Source organism: Mangifera indica, chromosome 1 (assembly GCF_011075055.1).
Source record: "Mangifera indica cultivar Alphonso chromosome 1, CATAS_Mindica_2.1, whole genome shotgun sequence".
Classification (NCBI taxonomy): Eukaryota; Viridiplantae; Streptophyta; class Magnoliopsida; order Sapindales; family Anacardiaceae; genus Mangifera; species Mangifera indica.
The window spans coordinates 25,434,882-25,460,936 of NC_058137.1; the positions used below are offsets into that span (position 1 = coordinate 25,434,882).

The 26,055-nt window shown below is 32.4% G+C and overlaps 4 protein-coding genes across 16 annotated transcripts; 2 read left to right on the top strand and 2 right to left on the bottom strand.

Moving 5' to 3' along the window:
* The first annotated feature begins 2,411 nt into the window (after window positions 1-2,411).
* Window positions 2,412-6,791, top strand: LOC123210829 (cold-responsive protein kinase 1-like). 2 transcript variants are annotated; one of them, XM_044629319.1, is made up of 7 exons: window positions 2,412-2,544; window positions 3,622-3,745; window positions 4,105-4,220; window positions 4,316-4,526; window positions 4,592-4,829; window positions 5,151-5,301; window positions 6,235-6,791. In XM_044629319.1, the coding sequence occupies exons 2-7, from the start codon at window positions 3,673-3,675 to the stop codon at window positions 6,628-6,630; spliced, it is 1,185 nt and encodes a 394-aa protein (XP_044485254.1). In that variant the 5' UTR covers window positions 2,412-2,544; window positions 3,622-3,672; the 3' UTR covers window positions 6,631-6,791. The 2 variants fall into 2 exon arrangements, with proteins under 2 accessions (XP_044485254.1, XP_044485262.1); XM_044629327.1 differs by lacking the exon at window positions 2,412-2,544 and adding an exon at window positions 2,569-3,234.
* Window positions 6,792-7,075: 284 nt separating this feature from the next.
* LOC123210819 (ABC transporter G family member 10-like) lies at window positions 7,076-9,501 on the bottom strand. Its single transcript, XM_044629309.1, has 2 exons — window positions 8,111-9,501; window positions 7,076-7,867 (listed from the first exon to the last, which is right to left on the bottom strand). The coding sequence occupies exons 1-2, from the start codon at window positions 9,066-9,068 to the stop codon at window positions 7,239-7,241; spliced, it is 1,587 nt and encodes a 528-aa protein (XP_044485244.1). The 5' UTR covers window positions 9,069-9,501; the 3' UTR covers window positions 7,076-7,238.
* Window positions 9,502-11,744: 2,243 nt separating this feature from the next.
* Window positions 11,745-15,909, bottom strand: LOC123209770. Of its 9 annotated transcripts, none has more exons than XR_006501133.1 (7): window positions 15,692-15,909; window positions 15,003-15,421; window positions 14,878-14,930; window positions 14,425-14,462; window positions 13,144-13,597; window positions 12,706-12,995; window positions 11,745-12,136 (listed from the first exon to the last, which is right to left on the bottom strand). XR_006501133.1 is itself a non-coding variant. In XM_044627911.1 (6 exons), the coding sequence occupies exons 1-6, from the start codon at window positions 15,709-15,711 to the stop codon at window positions 12,756-12,758; spliced, it is 1,224 nt and encodes a 407-aa protein (XP_044483846.1). In that variant the 5' UTR covers window positions 15,712-15,908; the 3' UTR covers window positions 12,484-12,755. The 9 variants fall into 9 exon arrangements, 1 of the variants encoding a protein (XP_044483846.1); XR_006501129.1 differs by having other exon boundaries at window positions 11,745-12,172; XR_006501128.1 differs by having other exon boundaries at window positions 11,745-12,185.
* Window positions 15,910-20,149: 4,240 nt separating this feature from the next.
* Window positions 20,150-25,248, top strand: LOC123219282 (UBP1-associated protein 2C-like). Of its 4 annotated transcripts, none has more exons than XM_044641153.1 (2): window positions 20,150-21,511; window positions 24,876-25,248. In XM_044641153.1, the coding sequence occupies exon 1, from the start codon at window positions 20,251-20,253 to the stop codon at window positions 21,508-21,510; it is 1,260 nt and encodes a 419-aa protein (XP_044497088.1). In that variant the 5' UTR covers window positions 20,150-20,250; the 3' UTR covers window position 21,511; window positions 24,876-25,248. The 4 variants fall into 4 exon arrangements, with proteins under 4 accessions (XP_044497088.1, XP_044497079.1, XP_044497096.1 ...); XM_044641144.1 differs by having other exon boundaries at window positions 24,992-25,248; XM_044641161.1 differs by lacking the exon at window positions 24,876-25,248 and adding an exon at window positions 24,381-24,587.
* Window positions 25,249-26,055: the final 807 nt, after the last annotated feature.

The following is a 26,055-nucleotide window of genomic DNA, read 5'->3' on the forward strand; positions in this document are numbered from 1 at the left end:
ACACTAGGTTTTGAGGGGAGGGAGAATGTAATTTTTCAAAAATAAAAAACTTTAATCTGAGATGAAATTATTAGTTTTTTAAATTTAAAGATGAAAATATAATAAATTATATATTCTTTTAATATTATTATCAAAATAACGATTTTATTTTTAATCTTAATTGAAAATTTTATCAAAAATTAGTTTATAAGTGAAACTTTAAATTTTAAAAAATTGATAGGCATCAGCTTGAGATCGCACTTTACCTGGGTGGGAATAAGTCTTGTAGGCTTTATGGAACAAAAACGTGGATCATGTTTGAACATAGTTCCACACTGCGGTTAGGTACTACAGTTTGTTTATAAATAAATGAGCTTTAATGGTGAGGGAGCTTAATAATTTTGTAAGGGAGGCTCGGAGTTTGTGGGTCTTGTTGATGTAGACTTTCCCATTTCATGTAATGTTTTATTATATTTTAGGTTGCCAAATGGGTGGCATCTAAATCTAATATTTGAGATTAAAGTTCAGTTAGGTTTGGAGTGTGGTTGAGTTTGTTTAGAAAACCTTAGTTTTGAAAATTAGATCAGATCGATTGATTGAATCGAAACTTATCAATTGAAATGATTTTAATTTTCTTGAAAACTATTTTTAGAATTAAATCACTCTAGATCAGATTAAATTAGAAAGAATTGTTCGCAAAAAGCCAATCCCTTTAGACTAGATTGAATAAGAAAGAATCGTTTAAATTTCAAACTGGTCAAAAACCAATTGTTTTAGAATTGATTAAATAAGAAATAATCGTTTGAAAATTCAAATGGACAAAAAATCAGGTTTAACTTAGTCAACATAAAAATTTGAAAGATTTGTTATTGAAACATAAGCTTAAGATTTCATCTATTAATTTTAAATATTTATGTTATTAAACTAAATTTATTTTAATGGTGAAATATTATAAATTATATAAAATTATTTTAAATATTATATTTAAATATTTAATTGATTCAACAAATGAAATGATATCAACCTCAAGCAATTTAATGGGCCTTCCTCTGAAATTAAATGATATGGTTTTAATTAATTAAGATTTATTATTATTTATATTTATTGATCAAAATTGTAAAACATTATTAGGAGAAAAGTATTTGTTGATGGATGAAAAACAAATAAAATCTTTATTATTTTTTTATGATATTAATTAATTTAATTTGCTGATAAATTATAAAATGCTCTAATTTGCATTTACTTCAATTAAAAAGGGCTGAATAGAAAAAAAAAAAAAGGGATAAATTAATGTGTATCAAAAAGGAATGAGTTGGAAAAAAAAAGAAAAAATGTATATTGACATTTGAAAAAAAAAAAAAACTAAGTGAGAGAGATGATAAAAAAAAAAAAAAGAAAAATGGGGAAAGATATAAGTATTTATTGAAAAGAGATGAATAGAAGAAAAAGAAAAAGAGACATAAATTAGAAAATGGAAATACTGACTAAGGAAAAATGTGTAAATATTTTAGATTGTAAAAAAAAAAAGTTACACATTTTAAAATTTTTTAAAATTATTGTTTTCAAATATATAAATTTTTTAAAACTTTTTACATAATATAATTTAGGGTAAAAGATTTGTTTTTATTCAAGGTATAATAAAATCTTAAAGTGTTATTTTTTAATTTTTAAAAATTTAAACATTCATTTATGAGTTAAATTCTATTAAAATTTATAGTTAGAATTAGAGATAAAATTGTTATTTTAATAATATTAATAAAATATATATAATTTATTAATTTCTTTTCTCAGTTCTTAAAAACTCACAAATTTACCCTTTTGAATAATTTTTTTTGTTCAAAAAAGAACATCCCACCCCCCAAAACCTAAATTTTTTTTCTTTACCTCTAGTCATCATCTCCGGCGTGGGGGATGTCTCATTTCCATCCTAAATAATCGCCAAAGATTTTTGTCTGGATGATAAGTCTCCGATCATGAGACGATTCTTTTGACATTAAATAAAAACAAATTGTCTTCACCCTGCTAAAGAGATGAAGATCAACTTTTGTTTGACAAATACGAATTATCTTTATCTGATGAAAATAGTCATTAGAGAGGGAAAATCAACTAATCTTAAAGATAGCATCAGAGAAGGAGAATAATAAATCTTAAAAATGAAAAAGGTCTATTTTCAAATTTTAGATAAAAAATGGTTAGTTTTTAATATTTAAAAAGAAAAGGAAATAAAATAAAATTTTAATTTTTAAAATATTTTTATTAAATAATAATTTTATCATAATTTTAATTAATATTTTTTATAAAAATTAATTTAAAAATAAATGTTTAAGAATTAATGGATAATCCTCTATACCTCCGACGTTTCAAAGAAAACAGTTAAAAAAAAAGGCATACGTACGAACAAATAATATCTAAAATAAAAAAGTAATGATAATCAAAGGTCATCAACTTTGACATTTCAACTTCTTCTTCCTCTTTCTTCTACTACATAATCATCATTTTCCACAGCATTGCAACATTTTCTCTCTATATTTCATCCATTTTCCTTTTTCTTCGTCATACTTTCAGGTGTGTGAGATTTTGTAACTTCTACTTTTTTGGTTATTTTGTAATGTTATTCAATTTTCATGCGTGTTTGAATGCTTATCTAGAAAAAAGCTGAATTCCGGGGTCGTCTGTCTGTATTCTTCTCAAAATTTTAAACCTGTTAAGTTGAGCGTTGTATTCAAAGAGTTTTTTCATCGTTCTGAGTAGACTCATGAACAAAGACGACTGCTTTTGGTTTTGGTGGTGACCTCTTTGGATTTAAATATGGGTAGTTTGTTCTCTAGCTTAGGTCTTACGGGGTTATATTGTTTAAGAGCATAGTCTTGGATTTGTTTGTTTTTATTTTAGTTTTTGACTTTGAGTTACTGGTCATTTTTAAGATTGATTATGGATGAATGTATAAAGTTGCGTTTGAAGCCTCATAGACTGTGTTTTGAAGTGATCCAGCGAGTTTAACAGCTTTTCCCATCACCTTTTTATGTAGAACCCAAAAGAATAGAACTAAAAATTTTCCCTGCATTGGGTCCGCAACTTCTTTGCTTGACAGATTTGTCCAAGTTTATGTAGAGGGGTTATGGTTCAGTTTTCTCTAATCGCTGAAAACAAATATGAGTTTCCATGAAGGTTTGAGATCTAATGGCTTTCAGATTCCATGGGAGAGAGAAGGAAATCATTTTATGCTGCTTAGTTACTGATAAATCCTGCTCTGAGGTTTTTTTTTTTCTTGCCCATACTGGTTCTGCTGAACTTTTATTTATAATTCCTGAAAGGTTTTCTTTTTGGTTCAATATATGTTTTGTTTACTTAACTTTTTTTCTTCATTTAATAGGATTTTGAAGTCAATGAAACAACAAGGTTATATTTGATCTTTGGGATAAGTTTTGTATTTATCACATTAATGACTTTTTCCTGACCTAGATAAATATGCTTTCCGATATTAGCAATAACTGATTGGTGATGCTGATGATTGTTAGACTGCCATTGATTTATTTTTCCTTTTTGGGATTTCTAGTGTCATTAATCAGATTCTGCTAAAAGAATGAATATATATATATTTTTGATTCATGAGAACAAGTCAGTGATTCATGGTTTATACAGGAAAGAAGATTGATCTGACTTCTAGAATTGGTTCACATAGAGCGGCTCAAGATGACTTGTTTTCCTTCATTTTTCAGAAAGAAGAGAGTTCCATCTGGTAAAGCCTCTGTAGACGTTAAAGAAGGTACATAGTTCTGCAGTTTCAATCTTCAATCCCCATAATGTGACTGAAAAAGCCATAAAATAAATGAGGTTGAGTTTGTGGATTACCAATTTCTATTCAGACCAGTTTCTTGGACACTTAAGTGAAATTTCGGCAGTTAGATTAGCTACCATGCGCCTTATTAGTGGAAATGTAGAGTTTGTTATCCATGAGAATTGAGAGGACTAATAGTTCAAGCTGTGTCTCCATCTCCTTTTACATTCTTTGAATACAGTTGCTCATGAATCATTACACATGCATGTCTTGATCTTGGAAAATTTTTGCATCTTATATGCTATGTTTGTATTTAAAAGCTTCTAACAAAATCATGTTGGGTGCAGATTTTTCAAGCATTCATGATACAACCATCTATACTTATGGAGAGTTGCGAAGGGCAACAGAAAATTTCAGTGCAGCCAATAAAGTAGGACAGGGAGGCTTTGGTTCTGTCTACAAGGTGATTGCAGATATGGCCCAAATTTTTGTGAATTACATGTGATTGCTATTTGATAAACAAAATGAATTATGATTTGAAATTCTTGTTAACAACAGGGAAGGCTTAAAGATGGAACTCTGGCTGCTATAAAGGTACTATCAGCTGAATCAAGGCAAGGCGAACGAGAGTTTTTGAGAGAGATAGAAGTAATTTCAAAGATAAGGCATGATAACTTGGTTCAATTGCATGGTTGTTGTATGGAAGCGAACCATCGAATTTTAGTCTATGGCTATCTTGAGAATAATAGTCTTGCACAAACTCTTCTTGGTAAGCTGATGTAGTTTAATGTTTGATTTTCTTGACTGTCTTAGTAATATGTTATTCTTTTTCAGGTAGAGGGCACAGCAGTATACAATTCAGCTGGCATACACGACGTAGTATTTGCATTGGCATTGCTCAAGGGCTTGCTTTCCTTCATGAAGAGGTTCAGCCACATATTGTTCATAGAGATATTAAAGCAAGCAATATTCTCCTGGATAAGAACCTCATGCCCAAAATTTCAGATTTCGGTCTTGCAAAGTTTTTTCCACCCAACATGACTCACATCAGTACACGTGTTGCTGGGACAGAGTAAGTTTCTGAATTTTTTATTACGGCCTCGTCATTTGTTTATTTAATAGTAAAAGTGACTTACAGATGGTGGGAGTAATTTTTACCTGTATGATTCGAACCATTCCGAAATCTGATTTAACCAAGATCTACCTGTCATGGTTTTATGTTTGGTTTTATCTTTTATAGGTTAGTGTAAACAATTGCTTTTTGGGTGTGCAAACTGGCTTGCCTTGGATTTGATTTCTGGTCAATCATTGTTATTATCATTAAGTTTGTATAATTTACCATTTGTATTTGAACTCAACAATTTGTTTTGATGTCTATATTTGATCTATATAGAGGTTACCTTGCACCAGAGTATGCCATACGGGGTCAGTTGACGAGAAAGGCAGATATCTATAGTTTTGGTGTTCTGCTACTAGAAATTGTTAGTGGGAGGTGCAACACAAACAAGCGTGTATCTAATGAAGGACAATGTCTGCTCGAAAGGGTAAGCATCAACATATTTTTAACTTTTAAGATTGGCATTCTTTGATTAGATTCATGTCTTCTTGTGGTAGAGCTTAAAAATAAAGAAGTGTTTCAAATTGGACTTCTTCAGGAAATGCAGGATCCATCTATATTCTGCCTACACTTCAGTTAAATACGATCGTCTGTTCTTTCTGAATCTTCAATGTTTTCTCTTCATATTTTATATGATCTTATGCTTTCAAGCACAATGAAATATTATACCTTCTGTCATGTTTCAACAAAGATTTCTCTGTGCAATCACACTTGAAAGTGTGAAGTTATGACTAAATGAGATTAAAATTAGTTAAAGGCACCTAGATTGGCCAAGAAGGGGTCTAGATTGTTCTGGGAGTTGTAGTTGTGGATCTGATAATTGTTTTTTTTTTTTTTTTGGCCTTATATAGTAGTTTAGGCTTTTTATGTTTTGATAGGCTCGAAAGGATTTTCATATCTATAATAGAATTGTGCCTAAAAAATCATTTCTGGAAGTGGTATTCTGTAATTTTTTATTTTAGAGTGAGGCCATTGCAACATCACCTCATCTGTTTAATGGTAATTGGAATATGTATAGTGGATGGAGAATGAAATATTTCTTGCTTTGAGCTTTGTTTGACACATTTACCTCTGTTTGTGGAGTAGTGAAATTGAACAGGTGCTAATTTTAATGTCGGTACCTGTCATTCTTTATTCTAAATTTCCATAAAAATATAGTACAGTTTCCTTAATCCTTCACTTTTTCGGCTGTTGGTAATTCTTATGATCCAAATCCCAAAAGCGAGTAATCCCTTCTAAAGATATCTCTTTTATTGTTTAACGGAGTAGACCATTAAGGTTCACTTTTTATTTGATATGGTTCTTTGGTGGTAGATTGAGGTTCTTGATAAATCTTATTTGGGATATATGCAATCTGCAGGCATGGGAACTGTATGAAAAAGGAGAGCTATTGCAATCGGTGGATGCATTATTGAACAAGGATTACAATGTTGAAGAGGCTGACAGATATTTGAAGATTGCTCTCCTCTGCACCCAAGATATGCCAAAGCAACGGCCAGCCATGTCTACTGTGGTCCAGATGCTAAAAGGTGAAATAGATTTTAGCGAACAGAAAATTTCAAAACCTGGCATGCTTTCTGACTCACTTGGCCTCAAAGGTGGCAAGGGCCAGAAAGACGAGTCTGATGAGAAGATCAAAGCTTTTACTCTACCTGCAGACTCTGGCAAGCTCGGTGGCTCAACTTCATCTTCAGGAAATATGGCTACCTCTTATGCTACCATGACCTTTAACTCTATATATGACCGAAGCAATTAAGTTGATAAAATATTTTTGAACTCATTATTTTAATTTTTCTTCTTTCCTCAAGATCAATAGAGTTTGGCTTTGGAGAGTTTGATATGTGAGGTGCTAACAAAGTGGTATCTGTAAATGTTCTGTAATCTAGTAGGTAATCAATCTAGTTGATTCTTTTTCCACTTGCTCTTTGTTTTCCTTTGTTTTCTGTAATGTTTTTGTGTTTCTGGGAAAAAAAAAGAAGGAACCATTCTACACTCTTTGGCTACTCAACTTCTACTCTCAGTAATTATTTGAAGGTACAAATGTAAGTCTATATTCATTAATTAAAGTTTTTTTTTTTCAGTCTACTTTATGCATTGTAATTTTTATTTAGATGAAAGTTCTTCTGTTTTCCAAGATATTTTCTCAAATATTTTCCTTTTTATCTGATTTAAACATGTGTATAGAACAATGAAGCCAATCCTGAATAAGTATTAGCAAGAATTTCTTTATTAATGAATGTCTATAAAGATCATACAATGGATTGCTTATGATGCTGATCTAGATGAGTAAAAGCATTTGGGAATAAGAAAAAAAGAGAAGGGGAAAACATAAGTATGCTCCTGTTCTTTTGTAAATTTTTTTCTTTAATTTCTTGTTCTGTAACATCTGAACCACAGGATAGAAAAACAAAGAATTCTGTAGCCAATGATGAAACTCAGCATCACTGTTAAATTGATCCATTTCTTAGACTGTGTCAGATCTTGCTGTTTTAAGAACTCACTTCCATATAAGCTGCATTCTCCATGCTGAACCTCTAAGCACCTTGTCTTCCCTTCCTTTCCTCCATATTCATTTATCATAAAACATTCATATGGGTACTTAAACAAGCTCAAATAATGCATAAAAATCCAGTAATTAGGTATGCTGTTCTTTGATATAAAATACCCGGAAAACAGAAAGAAAGATCCCATAAGGCCTGCAATTACTGACGTTCCCATGATGAAGTTGGGCACAAGAGCACTGAAACATGCTACAAATGAATTGGACATGAGAAGAACCATCCAGACCACAAGGGAGAAGTAAAGGAACCCATCAATGTCTCTTTTCAAACCAACTAGCCAGTAAACTGGAATGGTGAAGAGAAGACTGACCATCAGAAGAAAAGGAATAAAGATGAGAGTGTTTGCTAAAACATAGGAAGAAACACGGTAAGCTCCTCTCGAAATCTCCCTCATTAGAATTCTTCTCTCTTGTAAGAAAATCGGCAGGCCTTCTGTCATGGAAGATAACAAGAATGTGAGGCTGAAAGCAAAGAATCCAATTCGGGTTTGTAGCGCAATAGGTCCATTATCATTGCCAACATTCAAGTAAATGGTTCCAAGGACTAAACCAGCTACCAAGGCTTGAATTACTCTTGTGGCAAAAAGTTGGTTGGTCCTGAATGTGTTATAGCAAAATCTTTGTCCTAGAACTAAAATCTCCTCAAATTGAGAGTTATGGTATGAGAAAAGCTTACTTTCAAGATTATCTTCTTTGTCATTTTTACTCTGTAGATGACACTGGTGGTTGTTTTGTGTTGCTGGAATTCGTGGAACCAAGGTTTCAATGACATCAATAGCAAATTCTAGAACATTGACATGGCGAGGAAGGTAGTGACCAGCAGTCTTTAGCCTCTTTTCAAGAAGATTCAATGTCCCATTGTGAACGACAAATCCATTTGAAAGCAAAACAAGCCGATCAAACAACTCCAGGATTCGAAAACCAGGCTGGTGGAGAGTTAAAACAATGGTCTTGCCTTGATTAACCGCCATTGATTTAAGAAGTGTCACTATATGCAAAGCTGAAGCTGAATCTAACCCTGAAGTTGGTTCATCAATTAGAACAACAGCAGGGTCGTGAACTAAATCAACTCCAATAGAAACTCTTCGCCTTTCACCACCAGAAATGCCACAACTTGATCCTTCACCAATTTTTGAACTTGCAATATGATCTAGTCCAAGCTCCTTCAACAAAACTCTCACTCTGGTGGCAGCCTCTTTGCGCCCGCCTGGTAGCCTTAGAAGTGCACTAAACATCAGTGTTTCTTCAACTGTAAGTAAAGGAAATAGAGCATCATCTTGGGTGACATACCCAGAAATTTTTCGAAAACAACTGACAACCATAGGCCTGCCATTAACAAGCACTTGACCTGCCATGTTCTGCAATGAAATCTTTCCAGCAAGAATCTCCAGCAATGTTGTTTTTCCAGCCCCACTGGGACCAGCAATGGCAGTAATCTCCCCAGGCCTAGCTTCAACACTCACATCTTCCAAAATGAACTTATTAGGACCTCTCTTCGAAACCCCACCACAATAAGCAACCCTACTCAAGTACTCATCAAAGTTACTGCATAATTTGTAAGACAGATTCTTGGTTTCCAATCTGGAAAAGGCTTTCCGGTCATTGGAAACCGGTGCCTTCACTGGCAATTCCATGAAGGGAAACTGTGCAGAGAAAGTGAAGGAAAATGGAATGTCTAACACAGTTTTGAATGAGAGGTAGAAGATCAGCTAACACACCAAACAAAGTGTTAATTAGCACACAAGTTATTATTCAGGCATGAAAAAGGCAACGGTCAAATTTAGCATGCTTAGGCTTAATTGAAGTGCAGGCAAAAACTTGACAAAAGTCGACAACTTTCTGAGCATTTTGTCAAGGAAATTCAAGGGACTTTTGGTAGGACTTGATGAGTTTAGATTGCTACAAGAAAAAGAGTTGCTTATTTTGTGAACCTTTTTATCAGTTGAGCTGCATATTGACTGCCTAGAGTTGGGTATTGGTGGCTTGCCCACCTTAACAGACAGCTCATCACCTTGGTGCTGGAGACGTGTAAAATTATGTTTAGGCTAAATAATATGTTCTACCCAAGGTTTGGTAAAATGACAAATTCCCACCCTTTTACGGTTAAAAAGGACAAATTCTTATTTATTATTCACTTCTGTTAAATAAAAGGGTAAGAAAGTTATTATACATAAAATTTTCAATTTTATATTTTCTTCTCATTTTTTTATTTGTATTTCCCTTCTTTTTTGATCTATTTTCCCTTTTCAAAAATTTGGATGAAAGGTAATTTTTTAAAATATTAAAAATGTCAATAAAATTTTAAGGAGATTTTTAGAAATTTGAAAAAACACTTAGGATATTTTTAGATTTTAAAACTTTAATATACTTTTTGATAATTTAAAAAAGCATAATTAAATCTCCAATGAAATGGTCAAAATATAATATTTTAAAATTAATTTAAATTTTAATATTTTTTAAGTGATTAAGTGATAAATTTTTAAATAAATCTGGACAAATCATTAACTTAACATTAATATAAATTATTAATAACAATTTATAATTTTAATAAAATTGTAATATAATCAATTAGAAGAAAACAAATTAGAATTATTAACCAACTCTATAATATGAGTAATATTACGTATATTTATTTTAGATATATAATTATATATATTTATATATATTATTATATAATTTAATATTATTTTATTTTGAATTTAAAAATATTTAATTATATATATATATATATATTTTTTTTTTATATATCTATACAATTTTATCGTTATAAGAAACATAATCACATCAAAGCTTTGGAAGATGCGCTCATGCCCATTTTTTGAGTTCAGTGCTTATAAAGTAGACTCTATGATTCGATTCCCATCCAAAATTGTACCTTGGAAATAAGACAGGCGACAGACCTTGGCAACACCTGTATAAACCCTTGAATAATATTTTATTTTTAAAATAAAAAAATTATCTTAAAAATAAATTATTTAAAAAATTATTGAATATAAATGATTATTATATTTGATAGAATTTAATAGGTATAAATAATTATTGTGTTTGATTAAAAGTAATAAAAAATTACTAATAAATTATTTTACTTAAATACCCTTGAATATAATTATTTTTAAATATTTTTATATTATTTATCATATTAATTAAAAATAAATTTATTTTTATTTCAAAAAATTAATAAATAATAATATAATTATAATAAAATCAAGATTACTTTGATAATATTTAAATACCTAAGGTGAATGTGATGATCAGATTATCACTTATATTACCTATTATGTCAGCATTAGTAATAGACTATTACTGTAATATTTTATTACTGACAAATCAAATAAAAAAATAAAAAATAGATTATCAAAGTAATCTTAAAACACTGAAACCAAACGTTCCCTTAATCCATTGTATTTTCATACTTGACATACATGTTACCTAACATGGGGCAGGAACAGCATTTGTGGTTTGCATCTGAGAATTTTTTTTGCAAAAACTTTGTAATAACAAAAAAATAGGTAAGTAAAATTGGTAAAGTATTAAAATAAGTAAGAAATAATTATTTTTTAAATTTTAAGTGAAAAAACATTAAATTTTAAAATTAAAAGAAAAAAATATGATAAAATTTTGATTTTTTAAAATATTTTTAATTAAATAGTATTTTTACCCTTAGTCCAAATAATAAATTTTAACATAAAAGTAAGGCTTTAAGTTCTTAAATTCAACGGATGAGACTTTATCATTTCAACAAACTTTATTATTTTTACCCTTGGCCGATTATTTATATGTTTATCAAAATAGAATAAGCACATTAATTATGATTTTTCAAAGAAAGTTTCAATGTATTAAATTACTAGACTGATAATATTACATCATCAATTAACTGAAGCGTAGCAACTGTGAAACGTTTGAGAATCTTTGTGTTAAAAAAAAAATTTCACAAATCAGTCACAAGAATGTCTGTCTGCAACCCTAATTGTCTTCTTCATTATTTTTTTGTTACACTTCTAGGTCATTTCAAGTAGCAGAAAACATAACTGCATGCCCCAAGTTGGTTTCAGCCGGCAGAAACACACGTTTCTCTTTAATAAGAAAGCTTAGGCATTCGCATAAAGTGAACAAGGAAATGTCACCCAAAACCTTATCCTATTTTTTTACTATTTTGAGGGTAGCCAAGCCAAACATTTCACAGCAGAGAAGCCGCCAAAACGCTGAAACTGCTTCTGTTTTCCCATGACATCCAACTTACATCTCTTTTATACCCGAGATGCCATATATATATATATATATATATATATATATATATATATATATATATATATATATATATATATATATATATATATATATACACCCCGTCACCCTCTGCTATTGTTCAGTGATATACAAGCTCAAAGAGTCTTTTAGCCAAGTAGCTTTCCAAACTTTAACAAAGATGAAGAGTATCGTGATGTTAATGTTGGCTGTAGCCATGGTTTACCTCATGGTGAAGCTTGAAGAAGCTATCCAATGCGGCCAAGGTGCAGCATCTTTGGGCCATTGCATGCCGTATTTGGAATATGGGGAACTCCTTCAACTGCATGCTGTGATGGAGTCAGGAATATCAAGGCAATCACTCCAACCACTGCAGATACACAAGCAGCTTGTGAGTGTGTGAAGTCTGCTGCTGCTAAACATCCAGATATCAAACCCAGTGCAGCTTCATCTTTTCCTGGAAAATGTGGGGTTCCATTGAACATTCCCATCTCTCAGAACACAAACTGTGCAAAGTGAGTTACACAATTCACATATATATATATATATATATATATATATATATATACAATACTTAGAAACCGGATAACCCAACTTAACATTGGTTTTCCTTTTTCCTCAGCATTAACTAAGACAGAAGCAAGGGAGGTGAGAAATAAGGTTTCAGCCTACAGAGACTAGGTTCTGGTGCTGCCATCTCCATAATTTGTTTTATAATGTTCTAAACAAGGGTAGTGCAGTATGAGTCTTGGTGATCATACACCAAATTCTACTGCCCTTCCTGTAAAGGTGTATGCAAGCTTATTAAAATAAATACAAGATATTATTGATGTTAATGATATGCTGTTATATATTCTTGCTTGCTCTAGAATAGATTGGCAAAAATATGAGAAGATTGCACTACAATACTGCCTGGAGTAGATTTACTGTAGTTATCACCTTTCAACCATGAGAAAAGAGTTGCAGATGCACAAACAATAACTATAAGCAGAAACTGACAGAAAATAGAAAAGAATTGTCACCTACTAATATTTCCCCTTTATGGTCGTTTACTTTGATGCCAACATTTACTAAGTTCAGTTTTCAGATCTCAGACTGAACTGGTGAACAATGGATAAGCCTGCCAGCACATCCTTGGCCATGGACTGGGCTCTTCTGATTTTGGCAGCTTGGATCTGGTCTGCAAGTGAAACTTCTCTCTGCTGTTTTTCTTTCTTTATTAGGTTCATATCCAACTTCTCCAAAGCTTGGATATGCATACTTACCATGTCCCCTTGCGTAGCAACCAGGCCAGTTATGGATTTCTTTTTGTGAATCTAACAACAAAACAGAATATAGCATTATTACAACTAATCCAGTTCCTTTTACCATAGATATGTTATACACAGTGGTTGGCATTGATAGCTGACATAATTCCAGCCAGGAACAGGATTTGAATTCATGTGATCTTACTGGTTTTTTTACCTTTGTTAATCTCTGCTTAAGTTTCAACTCCTGGGGAACTGATAACTCTCCACTTTTTTTGGATTTTCTTCTTGCCTTACTCTTTATTTCCCTTCTTTGTTTTGCTTTCTCCTCACGCTCTTTTCTCTTTTCAGCAATCCTTGCCATCTTCTCTGCTTTTGCCAGAGCTGCTTTCTCCGCTTTTGCCACAGCTGCTTTAACCGCATTTATTTTAGCCATCTCTTTCGCCTTAGCCATATCTGCATCCAGCTGAAGCTGTTGGACAGCCATTTCTTGTTTTATCTTATCGTAGCTATCCCAATCTAGTTCTTGTTGGTCACTCCATCCATCCTTAGCAGCTTTAGCTATGTTTTCTGACCAGGACAGAATGAATTCTTCCCTCATTCTTTTCCGTCTTAAACGCTTTGCCCAAGAATGTCTTAATGCAGATCCTATTCTTGCTTTGCTCTCATCACTGCAAGAGAATTAATAAACAATTCTGAATCTTTGAAGCTAAGAAAATTGTGTTGCACATTGGAGTTCTTTTTGTGAATCAATAATATGTGCTAAAGCTTAGAAAAAAGGAAAAACACAAACAAAACCAAAAAAAGAACCTTATAAACTAATGAGTCTTATCAGAAGGTGAAATTTTAAGCTTATCGTGCATGCATAAATGAATTACCAACAGTCTTTTTGTGGAATGCTTAAAGCAAGCACTTCACAGTCAGGACAATGTTTAAAGTTCCATGATAACATGAAAAAATATTCCCACAATGCAAATCAACGTGGAAGATGTTTAAAGTTCCATGTAATAGGCAGAAGTATTCCCCAGAATTTAAATGTGCAAGTTCTAGGTTTTCCATCTTGACCAACATGCTCAGGACATGAACTATGCAACCACTGAAGTTCCATTATTCATTCCCTAAATTAGCTTGCAGACATAATTCTATAAAGTTCCGAATTTCAATCATGGAATAATACAAACAGAAACTCCAGCTTAACCACAGGCACTTGTTCTTCCTATTCTTTAACTATTGGCAAGTTTTAACATATATAAAACACAAAAACATACTAAAGCCTTAAATTTGTGTTTATGTTTGGTTTACAAGATTTGATGATTTATTTATTCATGAATTCAGGTTATGCATGAGCAAAGCCTATCCCAACTTAAGATTATGTACTTAACAAACTGCTTGCATACTGTGTAACTCTTAACTTCTGACACAACACATTCACAGTTGCAAAAAGAAAAATAAATAAATTATAGCAGAAATAATAGAACCACAGCAGAAACTGTTTTACCTATGAGAATGGGGATGTTCAGACATCTTTCTCCTCACCTGTAAGCTAAAGTAAAATAGATCAGGAATTTGAGACAGAAATGTTATTTGAGAAAACAGTAAAATCTGTGTTATAGAGTAAAAAGAACTGAAGATACACTATATAACGACTAATAAAACTGAATATCTGAAGGTCTTATGGTAAGGGTAAATTGACTCAATTCGTATCAATATATCAAGTTTCCCGTTTAAATAAATTTCCGGTACCTGTGCTATGAATCACTATAATTATTATCAAATAATGTTCAATTATTAGCATTATCATTGTTTGCCAGCCACTCCACAAGTTAAAAGAGGCTTCCAAGACTTCTAAATAAGATGATCACCCACGGCAATGAAGTTGAAATAATTTGCATACTCTATGATGCTACGACCATAAGTAATTGAAGAACTGCTGAATCTTACATGACTTCACCTTGGGGTCACTCAAAGCTTCAATTGTTCTCTGCTTGATTCGTGCACGAGTCTCTAAACAATAAGAAAGATAATCAGATTTATCTAACTCTTAAAGTAAACTTTTCCATTTATATCAGCCCTTACCAGCAGTATGTTTTCTGCCTTTGTTCCATGGCATATTCCCTTTGTTCGCCAAACCTATCTTTCTTCTTCTTTCCTTTTCCTTATAATCTTCATTATATACACTGTCAATAGAATCAGAAAATGCATCCACTGGACCCTTCTCATCAGAAGTTTGTATCTCTATCGAATCTATTCCAACGTTTGACTGATGACATTTGCTAAAAACAGGTATCTCCCCTACATCAACATTGATATGAAATACTCCAACAGGTCTAAGTCTCAAGGTATCAAAATGAGAAAATGAACAAGATATCTTCTTGGCCGGGGTTTCAGGATAATTTGGTCGAAATGTACTTGGCCGATGATTGAATTCTATCATTGTAGAAGGTGGGCATAAAATTGGGTTCAAAACATGATTCGGCTGCAGAACAGACAATCTCCTGAAGAGTAATTATATAAATGAAAAATAAAAACCTTGGTCATACAAATGAAATTTCTTGTTACAATTTAAATAATTCAATCAAATGTAGCTTCTACAATTGCAATACATAGATTTGCGAAACTATGAATTAAAATATGAAGCCGAGATAAAATGCAATTGTATAAGATTAAACTGAAAATTATAATCTCGATACATCATGCGTATATTATAATTGAAGTTCGATTAATTATAGAAATTAAGCGTAGCGGCTACAGAGAGAAGAACTTACAAGTAAAGAGAGAGTGGCATTTGGTAGGGCGGGCAAGAATGAGATAGAAAGGTAAAGTTTGCTTTCTTTGTAACCAAACTTACAAGCTTTCTACCCGTTCATGGTACCCGGTTTATTGGGTAAAACCCTGATATGTGTTAGAGCAAGAAAGCTGACAGTGACCAGATGTTGAGGACATCTTTCAAATGCGTTGTCGTTTTTCGGTAAGAGTAACTGATCCTTTTGTTTTTAATAATTGAACATTTGTAGATAGTAAACATGTGGAGGCAGTCCATCGCCCGTAGCGCGGTTCATATCCCTTTGATTGGAATGGTTTACAGGGGTATGGTATGTAAAATTGTAAGTTGTATCAAATCTGTCCAGAGCTTCGGGGCAAGGCTTATAGGTTGATTCGATAGTTTCGTTAAAAATATTATAAATAATCAATAATTAAACATTTAAAAATATAATTAGCAAGTTAAACTGCATAAATATACACGTCTGCATAAACATGTGAAGTGCAAGTGTGAGTATAAAGTGCAAATACGAAGTGCAAGAATTCACACAGTCGAAGTTTTAAACATAAAGTGCGCACACACTTCATGTCTTCATATAAATATAAAAATATTTTTATATAAATATATGTTTATATTTTGATAAAAGCATTATCGTATTCTTGCACTCGCACTTCATATCCACATTTTTGTTTTTTATTTTAATCTGACATCATAACTTATTTTACTTTTATTAATGAGTAATATTATGTGTTCCTATTTTGGATACACAAATATATATATACTCATATGTGTTATCATATGATTGGTTATTGTTTTATTCTTAATTCAAAATCATCCAATCATATGATAACACATATAAATATATATATATTTGTGTACCTAAAGTGGGTACATATAGTTTTATTGTTTATTAATATAACAGTTATCTATACAATTTATGTAATAAATAACTAAACAAATAAATAAAATCAAACCTTTCTAAAAACTCAATATTCAAACTTCAAAGATCAACATTCAAAGTTTTAAATTTTTATTTTTGAAAGTTTTTATAACAAGTTTTCAATGAAAATTTATATTTATTATAATATAAGTTATCAAAATATCTTGTATTCAATATGATGTTATACTATTAAAATGTATATTCATCGACTGTGTTAAAAAATAACACAACGGAAAGGAAAATATATTAAAAATAAATAGTATTATTAAAAAAAAAGATGAATTTATTTAGAAAAGTAACTACATCCAAAATTTATTTTAAAACGTTTAAACAAGAATTTTTTTAATCTATTTTAATTAATAACCTTATTATGTTTTATTCAATTTTTCAATGACCAAGAGTATCATGAAAATTTAAAAACATCCCAAATGTTTTTTAATTTTTCAAAAGCACCCTAACATTCTCATTAGTATCCTAACTTCTCAAAATTGCCGTGTTAACTTGTTTGCCACGGACGTCCCTTTCAATCATGAAAACAAATCCATCTTAAACAATTGCGAAATTGTCTACTAATTAGCGTATTAACTACTTGATCAGCGAGCAATCATCACTATCTCAAGTCTTCCTCAAAACGAGTTGAATTGACTTTCATTCTATATGTTATATTCACGTATGCATCTTCTTCCATGCCTTCATTATCTTGCAGTTTAAGCCATGGGTGGTACTGAGGTCACAAAGACCAACAACTATGTTCCCATCCCAACTGGTGAACCCGCGACAGAGATCAACTACCCGATGATCTCGGCTACAGCGATCGATGATCTCGCAGTCGTGGATTCTTCAAGCTTCGAAAAGAAGAAGAAAAGATGTGGTTTTTACTTTTGTTGCTCAAACGTAGAGTTTGACACCGAGGAAGATGGGGCAAAAGCACTCTCATTCTTGGAGAATGAAAAGAGTAAATCTTGTATGATGATTTGCTGTTCCAATCTTGAAGTAGGCTCGAAAAAAGTTGATGGTCAACAAGGCAAAACTGCTTTCCAGTGAAGTGCTTCTTTCTTGTTTGAAGTGATTATACGTGTGTGTGTTTTGGCTTTTGAAGTTTGATATTGTAAAATTACTTGTTTTCCTAAAAAATAAAACCACGTATACCGATTTTTTATATATAATTCGTATACATAATTGATGTGTTATCATATGATTAGATGATTTTAAATTAAAGATAAAATAACATATAATTTTATGATGACACATTATCTCTTTATATGAATTGTGTACCAAAAGCACTTTTATTTGATGTATAATAAGATTATTGTTAAATGAAATTTTAGTTTGAAACCTTTCTTACAAGGTAAACACTTAAATTTCTCTTGCAAGATATTGCACATTAAGGAATTTATCAAAAGCATGCACCGTGAATTTCAATGTTTTCTATTTTGTGTTTTTATTTGCATCCTTTTAAAAATATTTAAAATGTGTTTGAAAATAATTTACAGAGATTATTTGAAAATATAGAAAAATAAAAAATTGTTTACATGCTCTAAATGGCGGGATATTAATTATTTTAACTATTTTTTTAATTATTTATACATATGTAGTTAATTTGTTATCCAATATACATTTATAATTACATTTATATTTGATTTTTTTAAAAAAATAAAAGTTATTTGATCAAATAATTAATCGGCTAACCGATCACTTTTTGGTAAAAAGTGATTGGCTAGCTAGCTAAACACTTGCCCAAGTATTAAAACAAGTATCTGATCAAACAATTTTTATTTTTTAAAAGAAATCAAACATTAATATAATTATAAATATATATTAAATAAAAAAATGATAAGGTGTATATAAGCGATTAAAAGAATAACTAAAATAATTAATATTCTAATAATAAATTATTTTGAAATGACCCATAAAATAAACGATAACTAATCACATCTTCAATTCGATTTAACATACATGCGGATAAATTTATGTAGGAGAAGAGATTGATAATTTTGTATTAAATTAAAATTAAATAATTATTTTATCTCCGCATAAAACCGGAATATAAATATTAATAATTGAATTGAGGCAAAGTGACTATGGAGTATAAATAACTTCTTATCAAGCTTTTAATTGAGGCTCTTAAGTGATTTTACAACCTAAATCAAATTGAACTAATAGGAAAAAACTAAAAAATTGGCCTCAAAGAGTTTTGGCAAGAATTATTATATAATTAAATTTATACATACTTATTTGAGTATATAAATGGATACATATCTGATATGTATTATTATGTGATTGAATAATTTTGAATTAAGAATAAAGTAATTATCTAATTACTTAAATATATATATATATATATATATATATATATATATATATATATATATATTTATATACTTAAAATGAATATATATACTATTACTCGTTATTATAACATCATTATATAACCAATTTGTGTTAATTAATTTCAATGTAACACTCAACTTATTCGTTACCTGTTCAGCACATTGTTTAGTAGTTCATTTTATTTTGTTTTTTATTTTAATTGTACACTCTCGAAGTTGAAGATAGGGACTACAAATGTTAAGATCAAAGAGTAATATTATAATAATAAATAAATTATACAAATTTATTTATATAATTTAATATAATAATATATAATTTAATGATTTTAGAATAAATAATTATTTTACCCAATCACAAGTGGTTACTTTTGTTTGTTGAGATAGATTAATTAAAGATTGAAAAATCGGACCGGATTGATTGGTCGAATCGGTTAAACTATGAATCAACACTGTAGATTGTTATTGTAGAAGATAGAACTATTTTAAGTTTGAAATCGATTTGGACCACGATCGAACCGTCTGTTCACACTTGAATCATGGTCCAATCTGGTTTAGGTAGTTCCTAGTTTAAGGTTTATATAAAATAAAAGTTTTATTTTTTTCTTCTTCCTTCTAGTGCACGTAGGACTTTAGTTGCTGCAGGAGACTGCTTTCTCCAATTTCACAAGTTTAAACCGCCATTGATTCATGTTGTAATCTTTCATGTCGTTGATTCAAGTTTAAATCTTACACATAGGACTTCAGTTACTGCAGTTGCTACAGGATCCCAAGATAACAGTATCCACGACTATATTTGCAACCTTTCACGACGAATTCAGTTGCTGCAGTTATTCAATAATATATATATTTTGTTAATTGTGAAAAGTATACATAACATAAAGTTTAGTATGTAAAATATATGTATTTAGACATAATTTTTTTAAGTTATTACATAAAACTAGAATTCCGATGGAACTGGCTGGTCTAAACAGTCCTACTGGTTCAATTGAAACTAATACTTAAAACAATTTTTACTTCGGTCCAATTCTAAAAACCTTGTGATTAATAATATTTATTTGTATTGGCCGGCATAGCAAAAGGAAATAAGATATGGGCCTTATGCGGAACACCTTCGTCCGTTTGCTAGCCCAAGACAAAGCCATTGCCAACTTCTAAGCGCCATCACCAAACGAGGCCTTGATTGATACATATTATCTTTATCCTTTTTCCTTGCTTTTCACTGCCTTTGCTTACTCAACTCAACCGAAAACAAGGGTTAGGTTTTTTCTCTCAATTTCTCCCTTTAATCGATTCATGGACCCAACCAAGAAGCGCAAACTCGATGAAAACGGCGCCCCAACTGCTGAAATTGACTCTGCCAACATTCTTAATCCCCATGATTCTCGCAAGATCGTCGAACGCCTAACCACTGATCAACTGCTCGATATTCTTTCCGCCGCTGTTACTCGCCACCCGGATGTCCTAGAAGCTGTCCGATCTATTGCAGATGCTGACCCCACTCAACGTAAGCTTTTCATCCGTGGCCTCGGCTGGGACACCACCGCCGAGAGCCTCCGTAACAATTTCTCCGTTTATGGAGAGCTTGAGGAAGCCGTGGTTATCCTCGACAAAGCCACCGGAAAATCCAAAGGGTATGGCTTTATCACGTTCAAGCACATTGACGGCGCCATGCTCGCTCTTAAAGAGCCTAGTAAGAAAATTGACGGACGCGTGACGGTTACGAATCTCGCAGTTGCTGGAAATTCAGCGAATAGTACTAACAATCCTGTGGATGTGTCGTTGAGGAAGATATTTGTCGGGAATGTACCAAACGACATGTCGGCTGACAAATTGCTTGCACATTTTTCTTGTTACGGAGAGATTGAAGAGGGTCCGTTAGGGTTTGATAAACAGACGGGGAAACCAAAGGGATTTGCTTTGTTTGTTTATAAGACGGCGGAAGGGGCTCAAGCTGCGCTTGTGGATCCGATAAAGACTGTGGAGGGGAAACAATTGAATTGTAGATTGGCTGATAATAAGAAGGCAAAGGGTCCTGATGGAATTCCCCCTGGTGGGCCCGGGAATGTTAATGTTAATCATGGCGATGGGATGGGGATGGTTCCGCCTTCTGCCGGAGGATCCATGCCCGGTTCCTATGGTGGACTCGGTGGACATGGGTCGTACGGCCCCTATTCAGGTGCGCCACCCTTGGGTCATCATGTGAACTCTTCTTTAGGAGGACCAGGACAGGTGCCCTCGTCTTTGGGAGGTGTTGCTGCTGGTGGTTATGGTGCTGGGTTGGGTGGGCCATATAGCGGTTATGCTGGGCCAGGCTCGGCTGGTTATGGAGGTCTTGCTGGTGCTGCGGGTAGTGGTGGATTGGGAGGTGGTTCTTCCTTGTACAGGTTGCCACCAAGTTCGGTTGGAATGCCTTCTGCTGGGTATCCTGAAGGTGGGCAGTACAACTTGTCATCTACATCCTCTGCTTATCCTAGTCAGCATCCTCAGGCAACCGGAACATCCCCTGTGCCTAGGATTCCTCCTATGTATCCCAATGTTCCTCCTTATTACTGAGGTAGCTTTTGTTTATTATTTCCTTTTGCTTGATTGACATGCCTATAATTTTTTGCATCTCTTTGGTACTTTTGTTAGGATGTTTTGCTGCAATGTCTGGTGTTTCTTGCATTTACGTTTGGTTGTAGTTTAAGGGGTCTTCCTTGTTGCTTCCATTGTCTTCTGTGATGGTTCGTTTCTTGAGCAATTACTTTAAACCTTTTCATTTGTTTGGGCTTTGCTTTTATTGTGATTTGGTATTTTGTGCATTTCTGGAGGTTGTGATCTGTTTTAGCTATATGTTTAATTGGTACCACTTGTTTATCCTGTATTTGATCATTGAATATGTGTTTTGATAATAGTACTTTGATCAGAGCCATGATTGCCAAAATCACATCTTCAAGTTGAGAGGTGTATAAATTTATGGGTTTTGGATTTGGAACATTGCTTATGAATGTTTTTGATCTGGTAGTAGGTTTAATCATCTCAAAATAATGCATAAGAGTAGAAGCCCCAAACATTTAATGGTTGATATCTATAAGCCTGTACTTTACCTTTGTTATATATTCTCATTGTAACTAATTTATTTGTTTATTTAATTTGCTGAAAGATTTCAGTTTAACATGTTTTATTTTAATTCTGCGAACAGTATACCTTAAAAGAACTTGTTTTGTAGATTAAATGTTGTGCTCTGGTTTTTACATGAATTTATGTTTGTATGAACCAATATTTCATACTGCATTGATTTTTGGGTGAACTATACCTTTGACTGTTGATATCTTAAGTAATTTGAAGTGTCAATTGATGTGTTAAATTTTAAGTGTTTATTACTTGTAAACAAATTTATTTGGCAATATGTTGAAAAAGAATCTTGAAACATGCTTAAGAATGTGACCTCTTCATCATTTGTGACCAACCTTGTTTATTTTCTATCTTAAGATAGCTGTGTTTCTTCACAAATCACAGCTTTGAGCAATGCTATTCATGTAATGTTTGTTCTGTGCTGTAACCCTGCCAATTTTGTATTTTAAATACTATCAATAGTTTGGGGATTCATTATGTTGAAGTTTAGTCGTGAAGAATTGTCCTTGCAAATATGCCCCCAAACCTTAAATTGTACATTGGCCAAAAATTTTAGTCATGCATAAGTAGGTTAAACTAACTTGCTTATCCTCCTATAAGACTATAAGCTATAAGTGTGATGTCTGGAACTGGTATCTGACATTCTTATTTATGTCTTTGTAAAATGAAACATTTTGTTTTTTCTTGGTAGAGCTTCTTGATGAAATTCATGCTGTTGGAGTTGCTTTGCTTTGTTTTGTGCTATCATTTTTGTAGTGCGCTTTAGATATATTTGTACTCTTAAAAGGTGCTGCTGTTTGTTTGGTGGTTCTCACTGTTTGCACTGTACATTGCCATTTTTTTCAATCAAAGAAGGTTAAGTGTTTTCTTTCTTTGTTTGTTATGGTTATTTGATATAATTTTGCTTGAATTTGTTTTGTTGATAATGTGAAATGATGAATTGAGTTGTGAATGGGTGTTTGATTCAGGTGTATGACAGCTTGTTGGCGCAGATGCTTTTTGTGGTTCTGGTGATTGCGTAGTGCAGACTATTTGAATGTATTAGCTTTGCTTTTACGGCCACTTCTTCGCTTGATGTCTTGAACTGCACCTTTAAGATGTGGTTTATTTCTGAGTGATGGCTGTGAAATGACTGAGTTAGACTAGTGTTTGTACTAATGCTGGGATCTACTTTTGCTATTTGGGCTTTCCAAATGCCAGTATAGTTTATTGAGTACTAAGATAATATATTTCCATATCTTATGCAATTGTGTGTAGTTTTTAGTTGTTACTTTTGATTTTACCTTCCAGATTTTTTTTGTTGTTGTTAATATGGCTTTTATATCCTGAGTTGTATCAAGCTTTTTTAATTGGAAGAGAAATTATGTAACTTATGCATCTACATATAATTATATAAAACATACAGATAAACCTCAGCGAATCACTGCTTCCATTCTAAGTTTTTGGAAAATTAAATGATGAACTTGTTTGATCTTTCTACATATTCATACTGCTTTAACTGAATAGGAATTTCTTCACAACCTTTATATAATTTTTTAGTCTAAATTCATGTGAAACTTTTGCTGGTTATGTTTGTAACATCTCTCAATCACTTTCAAGTAAAATTTCTGATTTATATTGCTTAAGCAGTTGTTTGATCCTTTCCAGTGACGGTTTCGATGTATATTGTTTTTAAATAGCCCATATTGATTATCAACCTGTAACTGTCTTTTTTATGTATTGATTTTCAGATACTGGCTATATGGCCAGAATGTTTATGCCCTTGATTGGTTTGTCTTGTAAATGGGTTGGACGATTATTTTGGTCTCAAATAATGTTATTTTTTACCTGTGGAGAATCATAGTAGAGGATTGATTTTTGTGGGTGTTGTATTTCACTCGAATTTTGTCTTGTCAGAGTAGCAGTTTGGTGAGTCAGTGATTTGTTTTGTTCTTTTGTTGATATAATTGGGAAAATGTTCATCCTGTTATTCATGGTTTTACCTGCCTTTCGCCAAAACTTAGATTGTATTGATTTGTTCACATTTGCTCTTTAAAACAGGTTGAAGCATCATTTTAACTTTGTATATTAGTCTTCCCATCAAACGTGTTGTATGTCTTCTGTATATGTCATAACTGATAGTTATGTTCGGATGACAGCAAGTAAATTGAATGTCATGGCATAAACTGAGCAACACACTCATGTATTATGTTCTGTAATGAGAAGCTGAAATTTCTTGTCTTTCACTGTGGAGATTTATTAAGGGTCTGCCTTGTACTCCGTTTTTACATCTTGTTGATGTTGATTGATGTTTCACTTTTGACAATTAGGGTGTACAACTCCCTTTGTCTGAGATGAGAGCATTTGATAACCAGACCAATGTGCGCATAATGTAATTTTGAAGTTTTTGCATTCTGCCTGTTGTCAAATTATCTTGGATCCCACTTTGTCTGGATAGTTGCATTCTTCTCTCTCGCGAATATGTGTGATGAAGCTGCTTAGATCTTTAAGAAAAAATTCGAATTTTTACAGTGCTATATGATTACTTTTAAAAGACATGAATTCTGCTGTCTTCCCAACCCTTGTGCTGTTCAGTTTTACCTTTTTGGTGTTTTAACAGTGCAAACTGTATGGTTTCATGGTTATAGGGTAACGGGTTCCATTAAATGAGTTTAAAAAAAATTGTTGTTCTGCATGAAAATTGTGCAATTATACACCTTGCCCGAGTACATCCAAGGGATCAAGTCTGGCTTTAGTACCCTTTCGAATCTTGATCTGGGGGATGTTATAGTAACTTGCATAAATATTGGTTGTGCCATTTATAGGATAGGGTACAAGATGAAGTTCCCAAGTGAGCATTTTACAGTTGTCTGCTGATGTGCCCTAACTATTGTGAACTTGTTTTGTTGTGTAATGTGTGTATGTTAATGGCGATTTGGAGTGGAACATGTGATGACGAGGTAGGGTGGCTCTCCAATTTGGAAATGTTTGCCCAAGGTTCACCTTCATTATGGCGGTGTTGCTGAAAAGTGAGACCTGACCTGTAAATCATCTCATTAAACAGCGGAAAGACTAGTATTAACCATTTCAGAATGGGTTGTACCTTTGTAAGTATCATGTCATTAGTCTTCAGTTTGTGTAATTTTCGTCTCATGAGGATTGAGGACCCAGTAATTTAAAATTTTCATCTCTCACGTATTGATTATTGTTTTCTGAATTGAAATTTGTTGCTATAACAAATAGAACCACTATTTTATTTCTTTATTAACTTGAAGATATTTACGAAAAAAGCGACAAAGATAAAGAGAATTCCAATCTAGCCAAATAATAATGAGAAGCTTGGATGGCGCATCTTTCATTAACAAAATGACAATTCGTATAATAGTAGTCTTAAGTGTTACTATTTTTATAATATAATAAAATATCTTATATCATAGAAATAGTAATAATTAACGGAGAAGGACTATTTCCCATCCAATTTTAAATGCGTTTTCAAAATGTCATCTACAGCAGATGAAAATTCATTTTTTTCACCCATGGTTAAACTGTCATTCAATTTTTCAGTTAGGGATAGGGGTAAAATAATCATTTACTATTTAAAACCTTAAAACTTTAAAACTTTACCGTTTCCCCCTTCTAGGTTTTAAAAACTAATAACTAACCTATCTTTAAAGTTTGAAAAGTTTAGATTTCATCTCTAGGGTTTGCTTCTTTCACCGGTCACCACCAACGGTCGACGCAATCGATCAATCTCCCATCTCCGACTATAAAGGACGATGAAGGATGACCTTTCGTCGTTCAGATCTGGACGACGAAGTGTCGTCCAGATCTGGAAGAACAGACGAAGGACGATGCTTCGTTGTAGCCTCTGGACCACGCAACGAGCGACGAAGGACGGCGAAGAGTCGTCCTTCGTCATCTGGGTGGAGCGACGAAGAGAGACCTCTTCGTCGCACGGCGGTGCGACGAAGAGATCTCTGTCTCTTCATCGCATCGTGCGACGAA